Consider the following 21,429-nt stretch of genomic DNA (forward strand, 5'->3'; position numbering starts at 1 on the left):
TAACGACAGTTTATTAACAATTTATCTGTCCTTTTTTTTCCACTGCTTCTTTTGCTGTATTATAACTCATACTATTTAAAGCGCAAAAAGGGGTGGAACTAGAAAGGAAATCCTGCAGCCAAATATTCAGGAGGGTACTGGGCTTCCCTTGGCTACGGGCAGTCAGTTTAATGTTGCAGTCAGCATGTGCCGGGGCATATCTCTGAGCAGGAGAGATGCAAACATGTGGTGAATGTGTCTGTCTTTTTCTTTCTTTCTTTCTCTTTTTTTTCTTTTCCGTAAGTAAGCAGAGAGCTTGGCAAGTTTGTAGTGCTTGCTCAGAAGCTCATTTAAAACTTTGAGAGGAGTGAACTGAATTTAAACAACTCTCAGGAATCTCTTTACCCCCAGGCCTCAGACATAGTCTCCCATGGAAAAAAATGTATCAGATGGTTCATAATCTGTATTCTGTCAGGATATTTTAATGAGAGGTCAGTAAATACCATATATTTGGAAGCAAACAAGCCAAAGCTGGGCCTTTTCTTTATGACTTCCACGCAGTAAGAAGAAGAGTAGCTTTCTGACAGATGCTTTCACTTTGAATGAAGAAATTATATATACTCTGCTTGGGTTCAGTTCTGTGATCCAAGCAATTTTTGACATATCAAACCAGCCTAAAACATAATTAGCTGTGGCATAGGAAGTCAATATGTAAAAAAGGTTTTGCGGAAGTCTAATACTTTTTCATTAAAAAGAACGACGTTGATTTTCTTGGCTGATTGTAGTGCCACCTCTACAGTGATTAGATATGTATTGGAAGCACTGCTTGCACCCCACTTCCAGTCTTCCAGAAAGAAGAGAGGCTGGTAAAAGGGAAAAACCCTTCCCAAAATGTGAAGGTTGACGTTTCTTTTGAGTAATGCTCTTGCAGTATGAACTGTAGGTTTACAGGAATTAGAGACCAGTCAAAGTGTTCCTCTCACCCTCCTTCTTTCTCCCTTTTTTTTTTTTTTTAAACTGTCTTCATCAATCAAAATCAACATAAATGAATAATGGAGGCAGATAAAATGTGAAGAGACAATAGCGGTGTTGTTTAGAATTGACAGCCATAAATCCATTGTATCCTAAGAGACTGCGTGAAGTAAATACCTGCTCTTGCCCACCACCACTGCCATTTAGCCCATGATTTGGAATATCATTTAACCAAGTGCTGATATCCCATTGAAACTTCAGCCCATTAATGCCTGCTTTATTTTAGAGCACCGGGGCTGCAATGAGTGAGGGGGACTTGGAGGGTGAAGGTTGTTTGGAGTGACAGGGGAGTTTCCCCTTTCCTCATTCATTTGTTAATTTGGGATGACAGAAATAGAAAAGGTGTTCTTACAGGGGGTCAAAGGCTTTTTTAGAACCAGCAGAAAACAAGGAAACTGGTGCAAAAGGAGTTACAGAGCACATAGTTTTAAAGCATTAAAATTTGGGGCTAGCTGAGGTTTTCTCTGTAAGAAAAAAAAGGGAAAGCGTATCTCGATTGGCACTGCAGAGGCGTGCACGAGGCTGGAGAAGCCCAACAGAAAGCAAAGCCAAGGGGATTAGGTACCTGGATTTCAGAGGGCATGATTTATGGTGTGGATTTTGAGTCCTGGTATTTTGATTCAGATACGATAGAGCTGAAGTCTCATGAGCTGCTCTTATAGGAATTTGACACAGAGGGACAAGACCCTTTAGGGTCAGTTGCCCTTTCTGCCATTTTGAAATGCCAGATCTCAAATAGAAACTTTTCTTCCTTCCTTCCTATTAGGAAAGTCCTTCCAGTTTTGGGTGCCTCTTTGGAAGCCTGTGGAAGCAAGTGCAAATATAATTCTTAGTCCCAGGCTTACAAATTCAGGAGGTTTGAAGTTGCTTGTTTTAATTTTGGTTCTTCTGTAATTGTAGTTTGTTTGGCAGAGCGTGCCAGACACGGAGCGCTTGCTCAGGGCTTGTTAGCACCGACAGCATTCCAGCTGTATTAGAATCTGTGAATATATCTACCTCAACTGTATTTTCCTGCCTTTTATGATTTTCATTCTCTCTGAATTGAAAAAAAAAACAAAACTAAACAACACAACCAACTACCTGGCAGGAAGGATTGATGACCTTTCTGATCGTACTGGGGAATATTCTTTAAAATCTAAATCAGAATGATCAGAACCCCAGCAGCACAGCACCTCACTGGAGAGGGACTTCAAGGTGCCACTTCTGTTGTGAAAACAGTTTATTTAGTAGTTAGTGCCTTGACTTTTCTGTCTTTGTACTTCTGAAAGACGATCTCTTACAAACGATAAACCCTTAGCCTTAACAAAGTACTGATCCCTCTTTAACATTTACTTAATTGAAGGTTAGAAGAAAAAAAAAAATATAGTGTAGTATTTTAGGAGTGAATGTGTAGCACCTTTCCAAGTTTGCATGCCTGTCAACGAGATGTCATCCCGTAAGTGTGAATGAATGACTCTATTTCCAGTTCGAGTTTCCATTCCTAGGCAAAAATAGCACCAAATACACTATACTTCCAGAATAGATTTTTTTTTTAACTCTATAAATCATACTGCAATAAAAAGTAATCTATGGTTATTTCTTCATTAAAAAAAGTCCTGTATGTCCAGTACCAAGTGAAAACTATTAAAAAGAGAAGATACTGCCTCAAATGACTGAATAAAATCACAAGAAATAATTTCATATTCTGTTCTGAGCAGACTGTATTTTGTAAGGATACCAGTTATATTTAGCATTCCTCAAGGCTTCCATTGTTGGGCTTTTTTTTCCACAACCAGCATGAAGCACTGAAGCTTTACGCATCCTGTCATGATGCTGATGTTTTGTTGAAGAAAAGATGTGTTCCTCGGCTGTTGCAGTTACTTCACCATTTGTGCCTTTTCAGATGACACTTGGCCAACGTTTTAAAATTGCCTAAGTCCCATGTGCAGAGTGATGAGGACTGAGATTTTTAAGGGCCTTGAAGTATCTAAATCATGGAACAGGCTGTCAAACTACCTCCAAAGATCTGATTCTTGGATCTGATTCATTTAGTCTAGGAGTGTCAAAGTCCTAATTATCTAACCTATTCCTTACAATAGGATCTGGGCTTTTTTTATTATTATTCTGCTTACACAAATAATTTATAAAGAGTTAGCAGAATATCATAGTGTTGTGCATTAGGAGTGGATGTAAGGTAGAAAGCAATAACCAGGATTATAAATAACTGCTTGATCTGTAGAATTCTAAAATACCTCTTAAATTTGATTAACTGTCTCAATATATGGTTAATCATCTAAATCCTTTATAAACTATTTGTAAATGCACCCTTGACATAAAGCATGATTGGTTTGTCTGTATTTTATGAAACATGACAATTCTGCTGAGGAAAGGGAGAAGTATTTCTGCAATATAGTCAATGTAATTGAGAAGGCAAACTTGGTGTTCCAGATTTTAACTGCGGAAAGTGAAATACTTCCAATTTCTGAATTGCCTCATCCAAATTTATTGTGCAAAGGTAGCATGGAGTAGCTATGCTCTTCCTCAGAAGAAAGCAGGCAAAAGAATGTAAAAGGAAGAAGAGTTATAAAAGAGTTAAAATATGAAAATGGAATTATTTCGGAATTGTTTGGACCTCAGTTCTGTGGTACAAAACCATCAGCATCAACAGCAAGTTCTCCTGCTCCCAAAAATACTCGCTCCTGCCTCTGTGCTGCATCCAGCTGCTCTCTCATTTTCATGGGCATTTCTGTTCTCCAGTCAGTGTCTTGAAATGGAATTGATCCAGTGCAGAATAGCCCTCCGCTCCCCCCCTCTTCTTTTTCCTTTTTCTTTTTTTATCCTGGATCAATTGCTTGATCTGATTCATCACATGGACCCACAAGCTGTTGAATCAGCACAACTGAGGTTGGCATGCTGCAACGCGATGGCAGAAATGAACACCAAGAGGAGGTGGGAGCAGGGGGAGGAAGGGACAGATCTGAGCATGACTCCTAAAATTAGTATTGCTGCTGGATGCTTTGCATCTTGGAAACACGGTCTTGGCTTGAGTACAGGGCTTGGAGTCAGAACGTTTAAACTCCCCTCTAGCCTTTGACACCCTTAAACTTTAGTTTTGCCATCTGCTGAGTGGTAATAATGCTTGCTACCTCAGTGATGTGAAGATTTATTAATGATTGTTCAGCCAATTAACACGTGAAAAATAGGAAAGACTGCTTTTTACACTGCTGCGTTTTGCTGAAATTGTTCTCTCATGCTTACGAACTACATTTGTAGTAAAATGTTTGTTTTCAACTATGTTCCTCCTATCAGAAATATGCTGCTAGAGCAAACAGGTCCTTGTTTTTGTAATCCAAGTGTCTCTGTTTTTAGTTTTAAGTTGTTGGCTGCATCTCTCTTTTAAATATGTGTATATATTTATAGCTCTTGCTATTGGAAGAGAATTTCCTGCAAACAGATCCATTTCTGTGGAGCTCTGCTCCGACACGAAGTCCCATGTGTTCACCAAGAGATTGCTCCAGAATAAATGTCTGCTCTGGTTGTAGGATCAGCCTGGCGAACTGTAAACTTTATATTGCCTTCAGCACATAGTAAATTTGCATGTGCAGAAGGTATTAGCGACTGGGCATCCGGTACTTGGCAAGGTCGTATCTGAAGACGTGAGTGACAGGAGAGATGCAGCCCCAGCCCTAGTGTCCTACGGAGTTGTTTCCTCTTTGGATAATTACATTCTCAATTTTCTCTGCAGTTTTAACTGGGGAAGGGGGGGATAGGGAGAGTATCTGTCTTTGCTCCCTCATTTAAAGAGGTGAGTTTTGTAACCGTGCACCATTAAACAGCTGCCACATCTCACCCAGAAGTAGGTAAAAGGAGTTTTTTACATAATGTTCATATCTGGTTTGCATTCTGAACTGCGTGAATCCACAGTAATGCTATGTGGGTATCTGAAAGGAGGATTTGACCTGTAATTGGGTTCACATGCAGCAAGTAGCGCTAGCTCAAATAATTTTAGGGACTTCAACAGGACTACTGGTATGCAGAAGGACTGCAGAATCAGGCCCCTAAGGATCCTTAGGAATGAAAGGTATCCTGTAACTGTAAGGTATTATTATGATGACTACTCTGGAGAACACAGAGGTATTGAAGTCGGCAAAATAAATTACAGAGTTAAATGTCTAAGTAAACCAAGAAGCGACTGATGTTTTTTTGCATAGTAATAATCTTCATAATCACTTCATTTGCACAGTTATTTCATTTTAAACTTTAGGCACAGTTTTGAAGCACAACTCAGTGGAGATTTTTGCTGTAATCTATAAACTTTAATAAAAGCTAATTGGAGGACAAATTTTAATCTAATTAAAATGTGACTACATAAAGCAGAAAGGATGAATGAAGCGAAATGCTCTATGGGGCACAGTTTTCAAACAGTGATTATCCTGAATACTAAGTCAAACGAAGCTTTTGTAAAATTATGATCATGAACATTGCCAGTAAGAGAACAACCTTGAGAAACTGCAAATTAAAGTTTTAATGTGTTTAGTTTAAAAAGTGGACATCCAACTCACAGCCGTGTAAGGACTTTGTAAAAAGAAAATAAAAAGTAACACACAGAGTCTCATCTGAAAACATAACAAGTAAATTAGCCAAAGGTGTACATTCCATCTAAGTTCTCATGATCAGCAGATGCAAATGTTTGCAGTGTGCCGATGAGTTATGGGCCCTAATGAGATTTCAATGCTGAGCAAACAATAAAAATTTATGCATTGCATAGTTTTAGTGGCCTTTGGCTTCATGGTTAGTGTTACACCCTTTCAACAGCTTTGGTAATATAATATCCAGCTGGCTTTGGAGGTAAGGAAAATTTTAGGGGTGAACTGAAATTGTGAGAAATAACGTGATTGATTGCTTTGTCAGAATAATGCATTTTCACGGTATAATTGTCCGTAGTAATCTTAGCCCGGGTACGGATACATAGGTTCTAGTTATGTTCGGACACAAATTTTGAAGGATTCAGGTGAAGGATGGCTTTTCCAGCATTTAAGCCAGACCGTTTCCTGTGTTGGGTACATGTCCAGGGGTCTCGCAAACAGCCCCTCTAACAGGAACATTCCCGTCATAGTCCAGTAAATGGGAGAATTGAAAAGCTACGCTTTCGCCAACTGTCATGTGTCACAACAAAAGAAGTGGAGCACAAGCACAAAAAGAAACATGCAACAGATATTGAAATAAATGTATGTAATGGGGAGCGGGGGGTGCAGTGAATCAGGGAATTCAACTGGTGCAGTGTGAGAGTGAGCTCAAATGTATTAAATTTAAAAGACCCATTTGTGGGTTAGGCTTTTATGAATCCAGAACCTTCACCATAATGATTGCCTACATTACCCTACATAATATTAAAATCTTAGCATGTGATTAATAGCAGATTCCCTGCATACGTGTCACAACACACATCTGCAGCAAATCTGCCAGTATATTTCTGTGCTAGTTTTACTTTGGGGCCATAAAGTAATTCCTGTTTTGTGAATGAGAATAAACCTATTATGCACTAGGTTAGCTACACCCAGTTTCTTCTCTTCAGGGAAAAAGAGCTGCTTATTTGATACGGCATCTCAAATTTCAGTGTTCAGAAGTGAGGTTAAGCCTTGGCTAGATTTGCTTGAGCAAGCTGTTGGGATTTGCCTTCACTGTTTCTTAGTTCTACGTTTTCCAAAACCTTCTGTGCAAAGAGTATTGAGAAACTTCTGGACAGCAGTAAACTAGTGGACTTAATTACAAAGTGTTTATTGCTAAATTTGTTAATGAGTCAACATGCAAAAAAAGATATATTTATCCCCGTTTCCTCTTAAAATAGTAGTAAAAAATAACTTCAAAAAATCTTTTTCTTAAGCTGTTTGGTGATGCAGTTTTGCTGTTCACAAAAGCCCTTTTTCCCATCCGCAAACAGCTACCTTTCACTTTGCCCCAAGGGAACAGAGCATAGCTCAAATGAAGCTTAAAAAAAAAAAAAAAAGTTTTTTCCCAGTTGTAACTCAAAGTCTATGCATATTCACACATACATTCAAAATAAAAGATGCAGGAGCATTCCTCCAGTCTGCCCTCTGAAAAGTCCTGTCGACCTGTTTCACTCACCAAAATGAAAACAGAACCCCACGAAAACAACTTAAATGACAACAAGAAAACATTAGGGAAGCAACATCTGTTTTGCATTCTTGGCATCGAGTCTGCCCTTGCAACACAAGGTCTGACACAGATGTACAGGGTTATGACACCGCTGAGTACCGCTTGATTTAAAATGGTGTAACAGAGCAGAATCAGGGCGCTGAGTTCTTACAACACTGTGCAAAACTGTGGCTCTTGATCTCCTTCGCAGATGTGGGACTCAAACCCCACTGAAGTTTTGGGCATCCTTCCACTGATTGATGCGGACTGTAGAGCAAGTCATATTCCTCTACCCACAGTTTAGCATTTATTATGGACTGTACTGTTTCATCGTGCATGTGTTGTTCTCTGTAAAATCGCCTTGCTCTGTCACTTTCCAATAGAATTCATTGCGTGTAGCCGCCTTCAGAGAACCTTTACATAATTAAGATCGTCAGTTTTTAAGTAAAATAAAATAATAGCAAGGAGAGAGAAATTTAAAAGGACCCAGAAGAAAGGCAAAAATAGCTCCGAATGAGTTGAAAAGAATCAGTGATTAGGGAAATTTGGGAAGCCATAGTTGCCAAGTGAGCAACTCTTTTGCCAGAGGCAGCATGATTACCTGAGATGGCACAAAGGGAGCAATTCTCGCCCTGTTTGATTGGCCAGCTGTAGTGTAAGGGAGACAAAATTAGCTCAAGTCATACCTGGCATAACTTCACTGTCTCCAGTGGAGCCGTGTCAGAAGCGCTGACGTGCTTGCACTGTTTCCACCAGCCACTAGATGTCTGTGTGTGCTCTGTGAAGTTCTTGAGGGGATGATGCCCCTGGTAAACACGAGAGACAAAACTGGAACACAAGCTGTGGGGAAGCCTATTAGTTTGTATTTAGAAGTGTAACATCATTATTTTAATTAAGTCTGTGTTTAAAGCAATTTATACTGTCTATAACTAAATTCCAACCTTTCTACTTCGAAACATAAAGAAAAGGTGTCTTTCCCAGTCCACATCTGTTTAAGACAAACTTTTCTTGATGTCAGAGTGAAGGGCTGAAATACATCTTATACTTGTGAAAGTTTTGGAGGAAGCTGCTGAGATGTAAAATCTGTTCATTTGATTTCTATTCTGAAACAATGAGATATGAAAATATAAAACATCTGCTCTGTAAGTGAATTGGTAAGAGCTTGCTATTTAATTCTACCCTGTACAGCCCAAACCACAGTACTGCTGGGGCCGTATTCTCACATGTACAATGCATCAGCATATTTGGGTGCATAGAGGAAGGCTGTGTATCAGATGTCAAGTGTATCTTTTTTTTAAAAAAAAAAAAAAAAAGTCCCAGAAAGACCAGGTCTGGGTACAGAAACCTATTTCACAGTTCTGTTTATCAGTCAGTCCACTGGCTGACCAGGATAGCTGCACCTGTGACCAGCTTTTTTTGCAGAGATCTCCCAAGAAAAATGCAAAAGTAATCAGCACATGTTTGCCTTTCATTTATCTCTGTCATCCGGGAATAAGATACAGATAGTATCAGGAGCAATGAAAGGTACATTCTGATATTATTTTCAAGTTTTTTTGTCTAGACAGAGAGGAGCAACCACTTGTATCTCTGTGGAACACATACAGCCCCCTGCCACACTCACATCCTAGGCTGAAGGCCAGAGGGGGGTAGTAGGCTGTCTATATTTAAAAAAAAAAAAACTTTAAAACCACCACCAACTCATCAGGTGACTGGAGACTGTAGTTGTAAAATGTGCTGCAGGCAGAAGTTCTGAAAAATCCCAGAAAGTGTTGAAAACATCTCTAAACAAGGTATTTTTCTCCTGCACCTTTCTTGCTAAAGGTCCCAATTGCTGCCAAGAAAACTAGTGAGAATGTTAGCTGCCAAATAAAAAATTTATGACAGTGTTTGGCAAAGGATTGTATCACTGCTTGTTTTATACATTTCCACAAGGCTCTTGAAGGGCTGTTGGACACATACAGCTCACTGATCACTGTGCTTTATCTGTTCTTTAATATATTAAAAAAGCAAGCTCCAGCAAAGTATGATTTAAACAATACATATTTTTTCTTTTAATAGCCTCCTATAAGCACTTGCTATGGTAAAAATATAATTTCTAAACAACATTCCCTATATAAAAACTGTTTTAAAAGCCCTTTACCTGACAAAGTTACTTGTTATTTGAGTCACTTTCATAGTAAAAATACATGAATTTTTCAATTAAAAATGTATTGCTTTTGCAATTGTGCTTGTTATATGTTGGAGTCTGGGCCAATAAACCGCCTGTTAAAACATAAAGAGGTCCATTCAGTCAAAGTTGTGCCTGCCATTTATGTTTCAAAAACCGAGAAAATAATACGTTGGAATTGCATTGCTCACCAATATCAATTAGGTTTTCGGCTGTATCGTTAAATTAATGTTGGGGGAGAAAATTGTTCCGGTGGATTTAGTGGAAAAAAATATATTTTTGAATACAGAGTTAGCACACTGACAGTAATAATTTAGCTGGCCAATGGTGAAGCAACACCCTTAAAAATAATTTCCCCGTCTGAAGAAACAAAATTGTCTATCTCTGTCTTTTCAAACCAGTTATCAGATTAGACTTCCAGCTGATAATTAGTGCTGTTTAACACAGACCTTGTCATTTGGAAATCTCAAAGCCTGAATGGTTTCCTTTTTCTCATTATCATGTGCTGCCGGAGGTGGGAGGTTTGGAGTGTGAAACTGCATCTCCCTGCACCATTTTGTGAGGAGGCAAAGAGCCTCCTCTTGTCTCTGGTGGACCGGGGGCTGGTGGGACACAGTCCTGGCACGCTGTCCCCTTCAAAGGGGACAACCAGAGAAACATGACCCTGTGCTGTCCCACAGCTGCCCCAGGGCCACACAGCTCTGCACCTTGCTTGCATCTTCACGGCACAGCAAATATTCGAGAGCAGCCAAGAGCACTACAAATGCTGTACGCCTTGTATATGCTTGTGTATTTCATGGTATTTGATATAAAGTACTCAAGACAGACCAGCCTTAAGAGGATTATTTCAGACAGCATTAGGAGTTAATTTACAGAAGATTAGCTCTAAATCAGGCAGATATCATAAGCAAATTAGCATCAGTTGTAAGAGATTCAGAATCAAAATGTGTGGTGGTTTTTAGTTTCTCCCTATATGTACTTAGTGGACGAGTAGTATCTTTATTAGTTTCCCATACGAAGGTGTTACATCTCGAATAGTGAAGAAAAGGTATACTTTTTTCTACATACATGCTATTTATTATGATGCTGTTTATTGGCAGTGAAACTGATTAACTGCAAATACCCTTCCTCTGCTGAATATTTTATATTTCATGCTATTTCTTCATTGAGTAATGTTTTGTTTGGCCCTAGAAATGATGTCTCCATGGTGTGTTATAATATTTTTAAATAGGTAATATGCAGCTTTACTTCAGAGTGACATACTTAATCCTTTTTTTTTTTCTGTTAAAATGAGTCACATTTTAATGCCAACTCATAAAAATGAAGGAGTGTATAAAATGCTACATACTAGGGTGAAGATTACAGCTACTTAAAAATAGCTTCCTTAATATTTAAGCTTGTAAATTATAAATTTGTTTTATTTCCACGGGAGTGATGGTTAATTTGTATTAAAAAGCAAATTCTGTTCTTCAATCAGTTTTCCAGACATTTTTCTGGCTGCAGACAGACAGGCATAAGCACCTATCCCATCCCTTCTCGGTATCGCCGTTTCAGAATCACTTGCCCAATTAGTGGAGAAGATAATGAAATGGATTGTACCACAATATTAAAGCCTGTGCCCTGAGCTGTCCTTGGGATTCTGAAAGTTTTGAACTCTATGAATGGGATTCCCATCTTTGGACAAATTTGTATTCTACTCTCCAAGAGATATTAAACGGCTTAGTCTTCAGCATGCTCCAGAACATTTGGGTTTTTAACAGGGGAGGGAAGTCTGGGCAGTGTTTTGCAATTTTTTCCTTTCTTGATGGACCAAATTTCTCTTGACAAGGTTGGCCTGAGGTCATGAATGTCTCCCCGTGTTCCCTGAAAGAGGAATCTTCGCTCCTTCCATGAGATCATGAAAACTTACACCCACTCTAAGCCAGGTTGGGCTCGCAGGTCCCTCTGGTTGCAAAATCTGCAAGTGCTCTTGCACTTTTGACTTTGTGCCCTGTAGTTTTACAGTATGCATGGAGGCTCGGTGTGGTTATTAAACCAAGGTGTCTGAGGTCATAACAAAGTAGAGGCATTTCTGCTCCCCTAATAGAAATACTGTAACATGCTGAAAAGAAAATACTTTAGTAGTGGCAAGTATCTCCTGTCAACTAATTTGATAGTTCTCTATCAGGTAAACCATTTGTGAATACATTGATTCTTTTTATTTTTCACTGTTCTGTCTTCACTATTCCCAGGTTTTCTCTGAACCAGTTGGGCAAAAATTGATTTTTATTTGTTCCACTGGCCTTGTGGAAAATTAGCTTATGAACTGGTTTTTATAGGAAGACTCAAAGCACAGAACAGGTTGAAAAATAAGCCTATAGCAGTCAAAATTGTTGTCTGAAATGTCTTCAGACTGGAAGGCTGAATTTATTGCTCAAAACAAGTACTAGCATTGTGGAGGTGTGCAGTCCTGCTCATTATCACTGGAAAAGGGGGAACCAAAAAGCACAGTAAAAAATTAAATTTTAATAATGCTAGTGATATTTTCTAAATCCTTCTTGACAGAAAGATTCTCATTATTTTTATCTGTCTCAGAGTAGGCTCTTTTAATGCCATCTCACAAATGGCCTTAGCCATGATTGTTTTCCTTTCTTTTATAGCATTTGAAAAAAAATGAATATATACCAAAAAAAATTCTATTCTATCATTCAAGAAGTGCCATGAAATGGTAACATTTTGGGTAGCACATCTTCAGGAACAATTGCTGCAGATGCCTTCAGGTTTTTACAAAAGAGGTCAACATTGTTAAGACAATTGTAGAAAACTTGCCATACAAAAAGACGCCCAGTCAAATATGGTGTGATAAGGGGAAAATAATGCAAGCAAAGCATCTGTGTACAGTCTCCAGCTTCATCACACCAAAAAGCTGTAGATTAGTCATTAATTAAAGTGAGGCAGGGCAAAAGATGTTACTTTCATCTGTTTAAAATATATATTTGTATGGGTTCTAATGATTATGGAAGTTGATAAAATGCAGACTTCAGACATTTTTCTTTTCTTTACATTGCACAGAATGTAAATTTAACTGTATTTATCATAAAAGCCAATGCGCAATCATGTATGTTCTTGTCATTTTATAGCTTGCATACATTTCTTCTGCTGGAGAAATAATTGCTTTAGCTTTGAGTGCTGACGAGGGGGTCGGGGTTGGGGCTTTTTTTTCTATTAACTGTTTGAGGACCAGCGCTTCATGCAACCAGTGTGCTGAAGAATGCCATTACACTGACAGCTGGGCTATCCACCCTCCCTCAGAGCACTTTCTAAAGCGCTCGAAATGTTTGCTAAGGCCTATGGTTCTTAGTCATGCTCAGGTGACTAAATGTGTGATTTGTTCTTCCTGATACTTCAGTACCCTGAGAAAGGCTGGTTGGAGATTAATACAACCTTGACTCCTTCCACTTGCAGTTGCTACTGCGCGTGCGATCTTCATTTAGACTTGCCAAAGAGATCTGGGGTTGCCTCTGCTTTGCATGAAATGAATTAATCCCCCTCCAGTTTTGGTTGGTGAGTTTCTGTGGCCCCAGAAGCCACCCTGCTGTTCCTCCTAATGACAGTAATGGTCTAACTGGTTCCCTCTGTGGAAGGAGTGGACATGGAGACAGGAGAAAGCCGCAGTTACATCACAACTGTGCAGAGAAATGTTCCCTGTCAGGGTCTCTCATCATTAGAATACTTTTCATCCTTCACAAATGCCTTCCCATGTATTTTAAAAATAAGCAATTAATAAAATCTGAGCTAGCAGAAGATGTGAAGTGCCCTTCCCTTTTGCCTTTTTACCTCAGTCCCATGTCCATGAGGTCCTCTTTCAGGCTTTCGCTGTTCTCACAGTTTGCGTGCTGAAGTCTGCATACACTTCTTTTCCATCATTCCTGTTGATATCTCTCCTTCCAAGGCCACTCGGTCCTCCCCTCTCTCACCTGGATACTATTTGAACCTCCTGAGACTGCCAGCTTCTTGAGACAGGACTCAGGCAAGCTATGATAAGCCTGATGGCTCCCAAGTATCAGCGTGCTCCAGTGCTGTTCATATGTTTTTGTTACGTTTGGAATGTATTGCAAGATTTCAGTTATGAATTAGATATCTCAATAAGTACTTTAACTATCAGATATCATAAAAATATTTTTACATTTTAGTCTTACTGGTAAGATTGTCAGAAGATGACATGGCAAAGTAAAAAACATAGTTCCTCAAGCCAAGGAAGCATTTCAGGAGGCATTCATGTCAGAGAGGGATGGCTCTTCTGTCTCTCACTCCAGAAAAATTATCAAAGGAGAAGTACATTTGATTCTGGTCAGGATTTCCTGTGCAAATATGGGACCCATTGAATGGAAATGATGAATAATTACTGGATAATTATTGATTAACATTATCTTCTTTACTGGTGAGTTTCATCTCTGCAATATTTCTGATTGATGGGAGATTGCCATATGATAACACCTTTCCTGTATGATTTTGCCACCAGAGCTAGCAAGCTTTCTTGCTTGGGCCTCATGTTCAAGCTTTTAGGGATATTCCTCCCTACTTAATCTGTAGGCACCTAACCTAGCAGCTAACTTAACTGACTAGTTCTCCTGGGATGCATATATGGCCAGGAAAAAGAGAAAGCAGTTCAGAGCAGGATTCTAGCTTATATACACAGGGAGCTGAGAGAGATTAGCTAGATATAATTTAGATGTTTAAAGTTGGATAGTGTGACTACCTCACTGCACCTGTTATTACATGACTCATTCTTTCATTCAGGGCCCAGGTGGAAACACATTGATGTGGTTTGAGTGTAATATTATAACTAGAGATTGGTATCCATGTTATTACAAGTAGGCAGCCTCAGTCCTTAAGACTGAAGTTTAAAGCTAGAGGATGTAGTGCTGCACAACTCCTCAGCCCTGTCAACAATATCACAGGTACCTTGTATGGTCTGTCTCTTTCAAAAAACCTTGCCAGTTAGCTAGAAAATTGCTCATTTTTTATTCTCCATTCCTCCATTTTTGAGGCTTTAATTTCATTATCTGCTTAGTTTTCAGCAGTTTTTAATGGCTCTTCCCAAGGCTTTACACATAAGAAATTAGAGACCCTTGTCCCTAGGGAAAGAAGAGACTCCTTTGGGAAGGAATTCAGAGAACACAACATAGGCTCCTGCTGGGAAAGGCCTGTCTCCAGGCTGGAGGTGGAGCTCAGGTAAGGTGGCCTTTTTGGCGTGAAGTAAGCCATGGGGGGGTCCCATCCCCTCTCCACCATCCCCGAAGTCTTTTATACCTTTAAATAGATAACGTCAATCACAGCGTAATCAGTTCTTCTGGCTTGAGAACACAAAGAACTTGGACTTACTTTCAATTTGGGGTGGAGGATAGGAAAAAAAACTTGTGTGTTTTCCAACTTCTTCCCTTTTTCCAAGGTCAGCTAGAAGAGGGCCAAGGAGTTATATGCAACTTCTGCAGATATTTTTTCACTGGTATTTCTGTTTGCTAATATCAGTTGTTAATGATGAAAAATGTATCAAGTCAGATACTTCCAACCAGCTGTAATATTGCTAGGCAGGGCTCTCTTACTCTTTTATTTCAGTAGGTTGCCATGTCTTTATGTTTTGCCACAGCCTGTCTAGTTCTTTTCAGTTGCTTTTATTTAAGAAAAGCATTCTTAAACCTAAAGATGGGAAAGATGAATAGTTACTTGAACAGCCCCCAGATACCCTGAACTTAGAGATTTATCATTATGTATCTAAGGCTTTGCTTTACCGATCATAACATTTCATTCCCCTGTGTGGGGTCTAGTGCTTCCATTTGAAAGCTCCTGATATATAATAACAAGCATGTCCTTATATATAGTAATAATGGTGTCTGTCCAGAAGGTATCTGAGTATAGCCTTATATTACTTTAAATTCACATTTAGTTTTGCCTCATATGTATTTGCCTATGTGACTAGACCTACGCTTTGTGTTTGTTTGAATCTACTGATTTACACATGAATATTGGGCACTTAAAAATCACTTACCACTGATTTGCATGCACCTATTTTCTTGCATGTTGGCAAAAACTGCCGATCACAAATAAAAGAGCACCCAAAAATGCACTAGCCGAGTATTCAAAGCAACCATTTCAAATGTAGTCTTGTATGCGGAGAACAAATCTTTCTGCCCAGTAAACTGATAGGAATCACTTCTAGTTAAACCTTAAATACATGTATTACAGTGAAACACTGTTGGACAGTGCTCCGTCATCAATCAGTCTGTGTTCTTGAGGACACTATTTTTCGAGATGCTTTCTTTAAGAATAAAGCCCTGTGTTGTAATGAATATGTGCTAACTGATTCCCCAAGCCATTTGTATTTTTTTTTTTTATTTGTATCAGTGTCAGAGTTGAGCTTCTGTAAGAAATTTTTACAGTATTTTATTTGTAGTCTTCATTATTTCAAGTCAAGGGCACAAAACTCTTTATGCACCCAGAGTCTGCACTGGTTCGTTTATATCCCGTATTTTGTTAACATGTTACCGTGATTGCTAATTTTCATGACAATTGTTATTGTACCATCAGTGCTTAATGGCAAGGCATCATTATTCAATGCTGGTCAATCAGGCACTAAGACATGTGCAAGACATCAGGCTGAACCCATATAGATGTCGTGCACTCCCCTGCTAATGAATGCAGTTTTCTAAAAAGGTTTAAACACGGTTGGCATCCTTAATGTAAGGTTTGCAAAAGCTTATTCGGGCACTGCTTTGTGTTTATACGGAGCAGATCTAAACATGTCACAAACAGAGTTAGACCCATTGTGTGCATGTGTGTGTGAAGCTACAGAGAGGAGCAAATCATTGGGGGTTTTAAAATGTGGAGAGGGAGCACAATTTCTGCCATGGTGGGAGTGGGGAGACCTGATTTGCCAAGGACATCGGTGTTTGGTAATAGATGCAGGACTTGTTCTCCGACCAGTGGTCGCTGTGTGCATCAAAGAGGTGATCCCCAAAAGTGATGTTGTCATTCGTCAGCTCGCAAAGTTGGCACCAGCAGGAGGGAGCCTCCAGCGCACCAGTGGTCGGAGGTTCGGCACTGTGACCAGAAGCCAGGGTAGAGGGTCAAGCATTTAGAAAGGAGGAGCAGAAGGAAACTCAACAGGAGTGAGATGCGCTTTCAGCGTTGTTAGCCTAGCCTGCTCTTCCAGTGTGTCGGTTAACATTACCCTCGCATCTGCTTTAGTTACTGTTTTTATGTGGTTTTGCACCCAAACGTTTTGGGCTGCTGTCCATGATAAACTAGATGGAACTTGGTTTAAAAGCACAGATTTTTCATCTCTTCTAACTCAAAGTAGAATGAGCCCTTGTGCTCCTAGAGTTTCGAGTATGAAAGGAACAGTAGACATTGGCTGTTAACGAGCTCCAGCGCACCAGGCTCCAGCAGAACTTGGTGTGAATTCAGTGCCTAAGCTGCATCGACTAAATGGTTAATTCATCTCATATCAACAGCACTATGATTCATAATGTAAACTTGAGGAATCCTTGATGTTTCAGTCACACATTCCTCTTAATTTGGCCATGCATTCTTTTAAAGCTACAGTGTGCTAACTTAATAAAATGCAGCATGCAAATGCACAAGTTTTTGCCTTCGGGCATTTTAGCCATGGATGTTTCAATGGGTGTCTTCTTTCAAGTATATATTCTTTCTTAAATTATTTACCCTGTAAACATGCTTTGCATTTTCAAAGAAGACTCTAGACTTCCTCATTCACCAGATTTTGTTGAATTTAAGGTGTAATAGGGATAAAAGACTATCATCTGCTTCTTGCGAGCCTGTTAGCCTTTGGGAATTTTTTGTAGCGAATGTTAGGCCCCATTTTCTTCTACTTTGGTATTATCGCTCCCTCCCCCACTTAAATTCCTTGATGCTTTGCCTAGAGCAATACCCACTGGCAGTGTCTGGCTGTGACAGTACTATAGGCTTCCCTACAGATGGGTCCTGCCAATGCCAACCATTGTTCTACCACTGTGAGCTGGCTTGACTGTCTTGGATCACTCAAAACGCCCTTTCCTCTTGATTTTTCCTTTACTCTGAAGGGTCGCCCTTGCCTGTTGACTTTGAGATCTGAAATGTGCTGACACCCAGAACCTGTATTCTCTGAGCAGCAGCTCCCAGACTCAGACTTCGACACACACCACTTGCTAAGCCCTCCTCAAGACTGTCCTGCTGCTACCAACAGCTCTGTTGTTCTCCTCCTAGCCCCATCCTTCTGGCAGTTTGCAGTTAGTTTAATTTTACTTGCTCACTTGAAAGCGAAACAGTAAAACTCGATGTTATTCCTTTTTTTAAAGATATAAAATTAATCTTTAACTGTGGGCTTGAATATTAAAAGTATATAATACATCAGTGTAGGAGTCTGTTGATAACATCCATCCTATTTCATGATTAATTTGTTCCTTTTAATATGATATTCTTTCGCTGCACTGTGCAGACTAATTCAGATTCCTAGAAATTGAACTTTGATATGTATTTCCTAGATTCACACCGTAAGTGAACCTTCAATTAGCAGATACAGGTGGCAGCATGCCTCACTCAATGTTCTCTTGACGGGGATTTGAGAGACGTGGACACTGATTAAATAATCTTGCAATCGGGTGTGTACTGCCAGAGCATTAAAAATAAAGCATTTGGAGGGTTTGATGCTTTTTTAATTTTTCTTTAAGTCTCAGACAACGAAATGCTTTTTCAGTGGGCCAGAGATAGGAGGAGTTGATTTAAACCCTCAGTATGTTATGTATGCTTTTGCCTAACTATGTGTTAGATTAAGCGAGTTTCACTCACAGTTAATCCTTTGTAAATTAGCATTATGGATGCCTTGGGGCCCACATCCCACAAATAAAATGGTTGTCAAGCCAGCTGCACTGTGTATTACTTAAGGCTGAATGTTTTAAGAGTTTTCATGCTTTTAATCTATTTCACTGCTGAGTTTCAATTTTGCTGAGTGTCTTTTCAGGAGTGATGAGGGTGAGTGAGTAAATATATATTCTGGTTTTCATGCATTCGCCTGGGCAAATCGTTTGTTATCAGGTGTTTGGCAGAGAATGTCACACCCCACCACAAAAAGAGAAGCTTGTAAGTTCAGGTGTTAAATTAAAGTGCAAACCAACAAGAACCAAAAGCCCTTAATTAGCTTTATTTTGTTAGCCTGATACACTTTTTTTTTTTTTTTTTAAGGGGGGAAAAAAAAATAGTGAGAAACATCCCTCCCTCCTCCTCATCCTTTTGGCAGAGTAAATATTGCCTGTTAAGTTTGAATTAGCTGTCATCGCGAAAGAATTAATGCTGTGGTTGAGCCTTTCTAGTGAGGAAGGGAAAAATAAACGAGACAGATCTTAGTTCAGCTTTAAGTGATAAATGAGGACAAAGCAGCCCATTCATCTCCTGCTAGGAAAGTGGACACAAACACTAAAGCAGTTTTGCGGAAGACGTGTCAGCAAATGTGATCATTTTGTAACCTGTCAGGAGGATAGAGAGCTAGTCCTTTTAGAGTGTCACAGGGGAGGGTGTCTGTCTGATGTGACAGTTTTCATCCATCCATTTACTGCGTTTTCTTTAGGTGGGGGGTAAGCAAGGAGAGAGCTGGAGTTGGTTAAAACTGCATTTTTCTTTACACTTACCAATATAATTTATATGTATATCCACCCGCATCCAAATGAAAAACATTTACCAAGGAAAACTCCCCTCTGCTCTCTAGAGTTTCTTCTCTCTTTCACTGCGTGAAATATGCTCATTTTAACACATTGCATTCCCTGTCTTCAAGTTGGAGCCTTGTACTTGGTTTGATGTTTCACAAAACACAGTTTTACCTCTTCTTACCATTGTTTGTTTGGTGATGGTTTTGTTTTGTTTTGTTTTGTTTTGCAGAAGCTAGCGAAAAAGAAAAAAAAAATTATATATATATATTAGGGTGCTTATGTTGCATTTGGTTGTTGGGGGTTTTTTTGCTATACCTCTCCAATTCTGATAATACGCTTCATGTACAAATATGTTTTGCAAAAGTTCCTGTAACATGAAGAGCCTATGAAAATATTCTTCCTCCTCTGTGAGAATGGAATAACAAACAGTGAATTCTTACCATCCAGAATCCTCCCATAAAATGCCTCTAATTCTACTGTTTGTTGATATATTCATTTTAATTGACCTATTAATTTCTGATTTTATCAACAAATGATTGAACAATATTAGGACTTTCTACTTCTAGCATCTTCTTATTATTACTAATTGACATTTTTTTAATACTACATAGAAAATGTAACGTTTGCCTATTACCATAAGTAAAGGTATGCTAAAGAGACAGGAGATGCTTTTACAACATAAGCTTCACAGTTTGACACTTGCTTCTTTATATCATCCTTTTCTTCAAAACTATCTTTTATACTTTTCCCTTGGTATTTTAGTACAAGTAAGTATCTCACTGACATGTGTTTCCTTGAAATCTTGTACCTTAATAGTAAAATCCCTTGAAAATTAATAAATTGTTTCTGTTCAGATTAAAAAAACTATGAAGATTTCAGAATGGCTTTAAAAAAATACAATGGTATTTACTATTACAGACCACCCTGCTTGGATTGCATCAGCTGAGGACTAATTATTTAATTTTCTTAGAAGATTAATAAATTGTAACATGATGTATTTCCGTTATTCTAATATGTATATGTGTATGCAGAAAATTAAGAAAAGTGTAATTCTTTCCTGAATGCGTAAGGTAGATGTAATAGCTACATAAAGAAATGTTTGGAAGCACTGGGAATTGAAAGAAGTAAAAAACAATCAAGATACACAGAATGGTATAGGGAATCCTAAATTTGTGGGCATATCTTTTCTCCAAGTTATTTATCTGTGTGCTTCTTTTCACGATTTATATATACATATATATTCTGCTATTTTGTTTCACTCACATTTTTTTTTTCTTTTTGTCTCTTCTGCTTTTTTTCAGGATCATCCAAAACCGGATTCTGATCGTCCTTCTGGCAGTCATCATCATCTTCACCACCGTGATGGCTATTTTTTTTTCTGTCAGGGGACGCTGATATCTTTGTTCTTCACTAAACATCAACAAACTGCTTGTTCTGAGTAATTAAGACAAAGTGGTCACATGAATCATTCTCTTGCACTGACAGAGTCTCCTTCTCTTTTCCACTCTTCAACTCAGGTGCAAGTGGTGTAAAATATTTTGTATTATTGATGGCATAGTTGGTGGCATGTGGAGTTGATTATTTTTTTCTTACATTTTTTGTTTTCATCTGAGTGCTTTCAGAATCTTAATATTTGTTGGGGTGAGGGCTTGGACTGGTATAAAAAAAACTTAACACGTGTGAATTCTACCCCATACAATTAGCCTGTAAGTTGCCAGAGTTTAGCGAGGGAAGAGGGGTCTTTGCACTTTTCTTGTGCCATGCGGGGTGTATGAATATCAAGCAGTATCTGACCTCCTGTGATACAGGATATAGGTAAAGCAGACACCAAATGATGTAGGAAGTGAACCTGTCTCCTGTGACTAACTTGCAATCATGAATTATCGTAATAGACATAACCTGATTAAGAACAGTAAGTTAGTTTTAAAGAGAGAACAACCTCAGGATGATATTTAACATCTGATGTGAATCCAACACTATTTAACAATTTCTTTAAAAATTAGGCTTTCTTTTCTGCTTATTCAAAACAATTCCACTTTCATCAAGATCGTGATAATGAATCACTTACCCCAATGGTAGTTTTGACCACAGCCCATCTGTTGAATTAGTTTTAAATCTTCCAACGTTGATATATGTACTGATAAGCATACACACTAGGCCCTTACTGAAGATGTATAAAGATACTTATCTATTCATTGCTGATTGAAAAGAGATCCTAAGTAATAGTTCACTGACAAATATGTGATTACAATGCATTGAACAAAAATCTAGGTTTTTAACATTGGCCTGACTATGTTGAGACTGCATGTTGGAAATATTTTTAGCATATTGAATTCTGAAGTGTTATTCCCCTTTTTTAAACAGAAACTGTAAATATGTTAATTTATACATGCTTTTAGCTGATATAATATATCATAGTTTCATCTACATAAACGA

At 38.7% G+C, this 21,429-nt stretch overlaps 1 protein-coding gene across 1 annotated transcript in view; it reads left to right on the forward strand.

Annotated features, from left to right (window-relative positions):
• Positions 1-21,429, forward strand: part of VTI1A (vesicle transport through interaction with t-SNAREs 1A) — a 269,666-nt gene that overhangs the window by 245,990 nt on the left and 2,247 nt on the right. Inside the window, exon 8 of the mRNA XM_026851520.1 lies at positions 20,295-21,429. This exon is cut by the window's right edge and continues 2,247 nt beyond it. Coding sequence (XP_026707321.1) covers positions 20,295-20,388 — 94 coding nt within the window. The 3' untranslated portion in view covers positions 20,389-21,429. The remainder of the gene's footprint in view (positions 1-20,294) is intronic.

The sequence above is a fragment of the Athene cunicularia genome, assembly GCF_003259725.1.
Source record: "Athene cunicularia isolate RWA chromosome 6 unlocalized genomic scaffold, athCun1 chr6_part1, whole genome shotgun sequence".
Classification (NCBI taxonomy): Eukaryota; Metazoa; Chordata; class Aves; order Strigiformes; family Strigidae; genus Athene; species Athene cunicularia.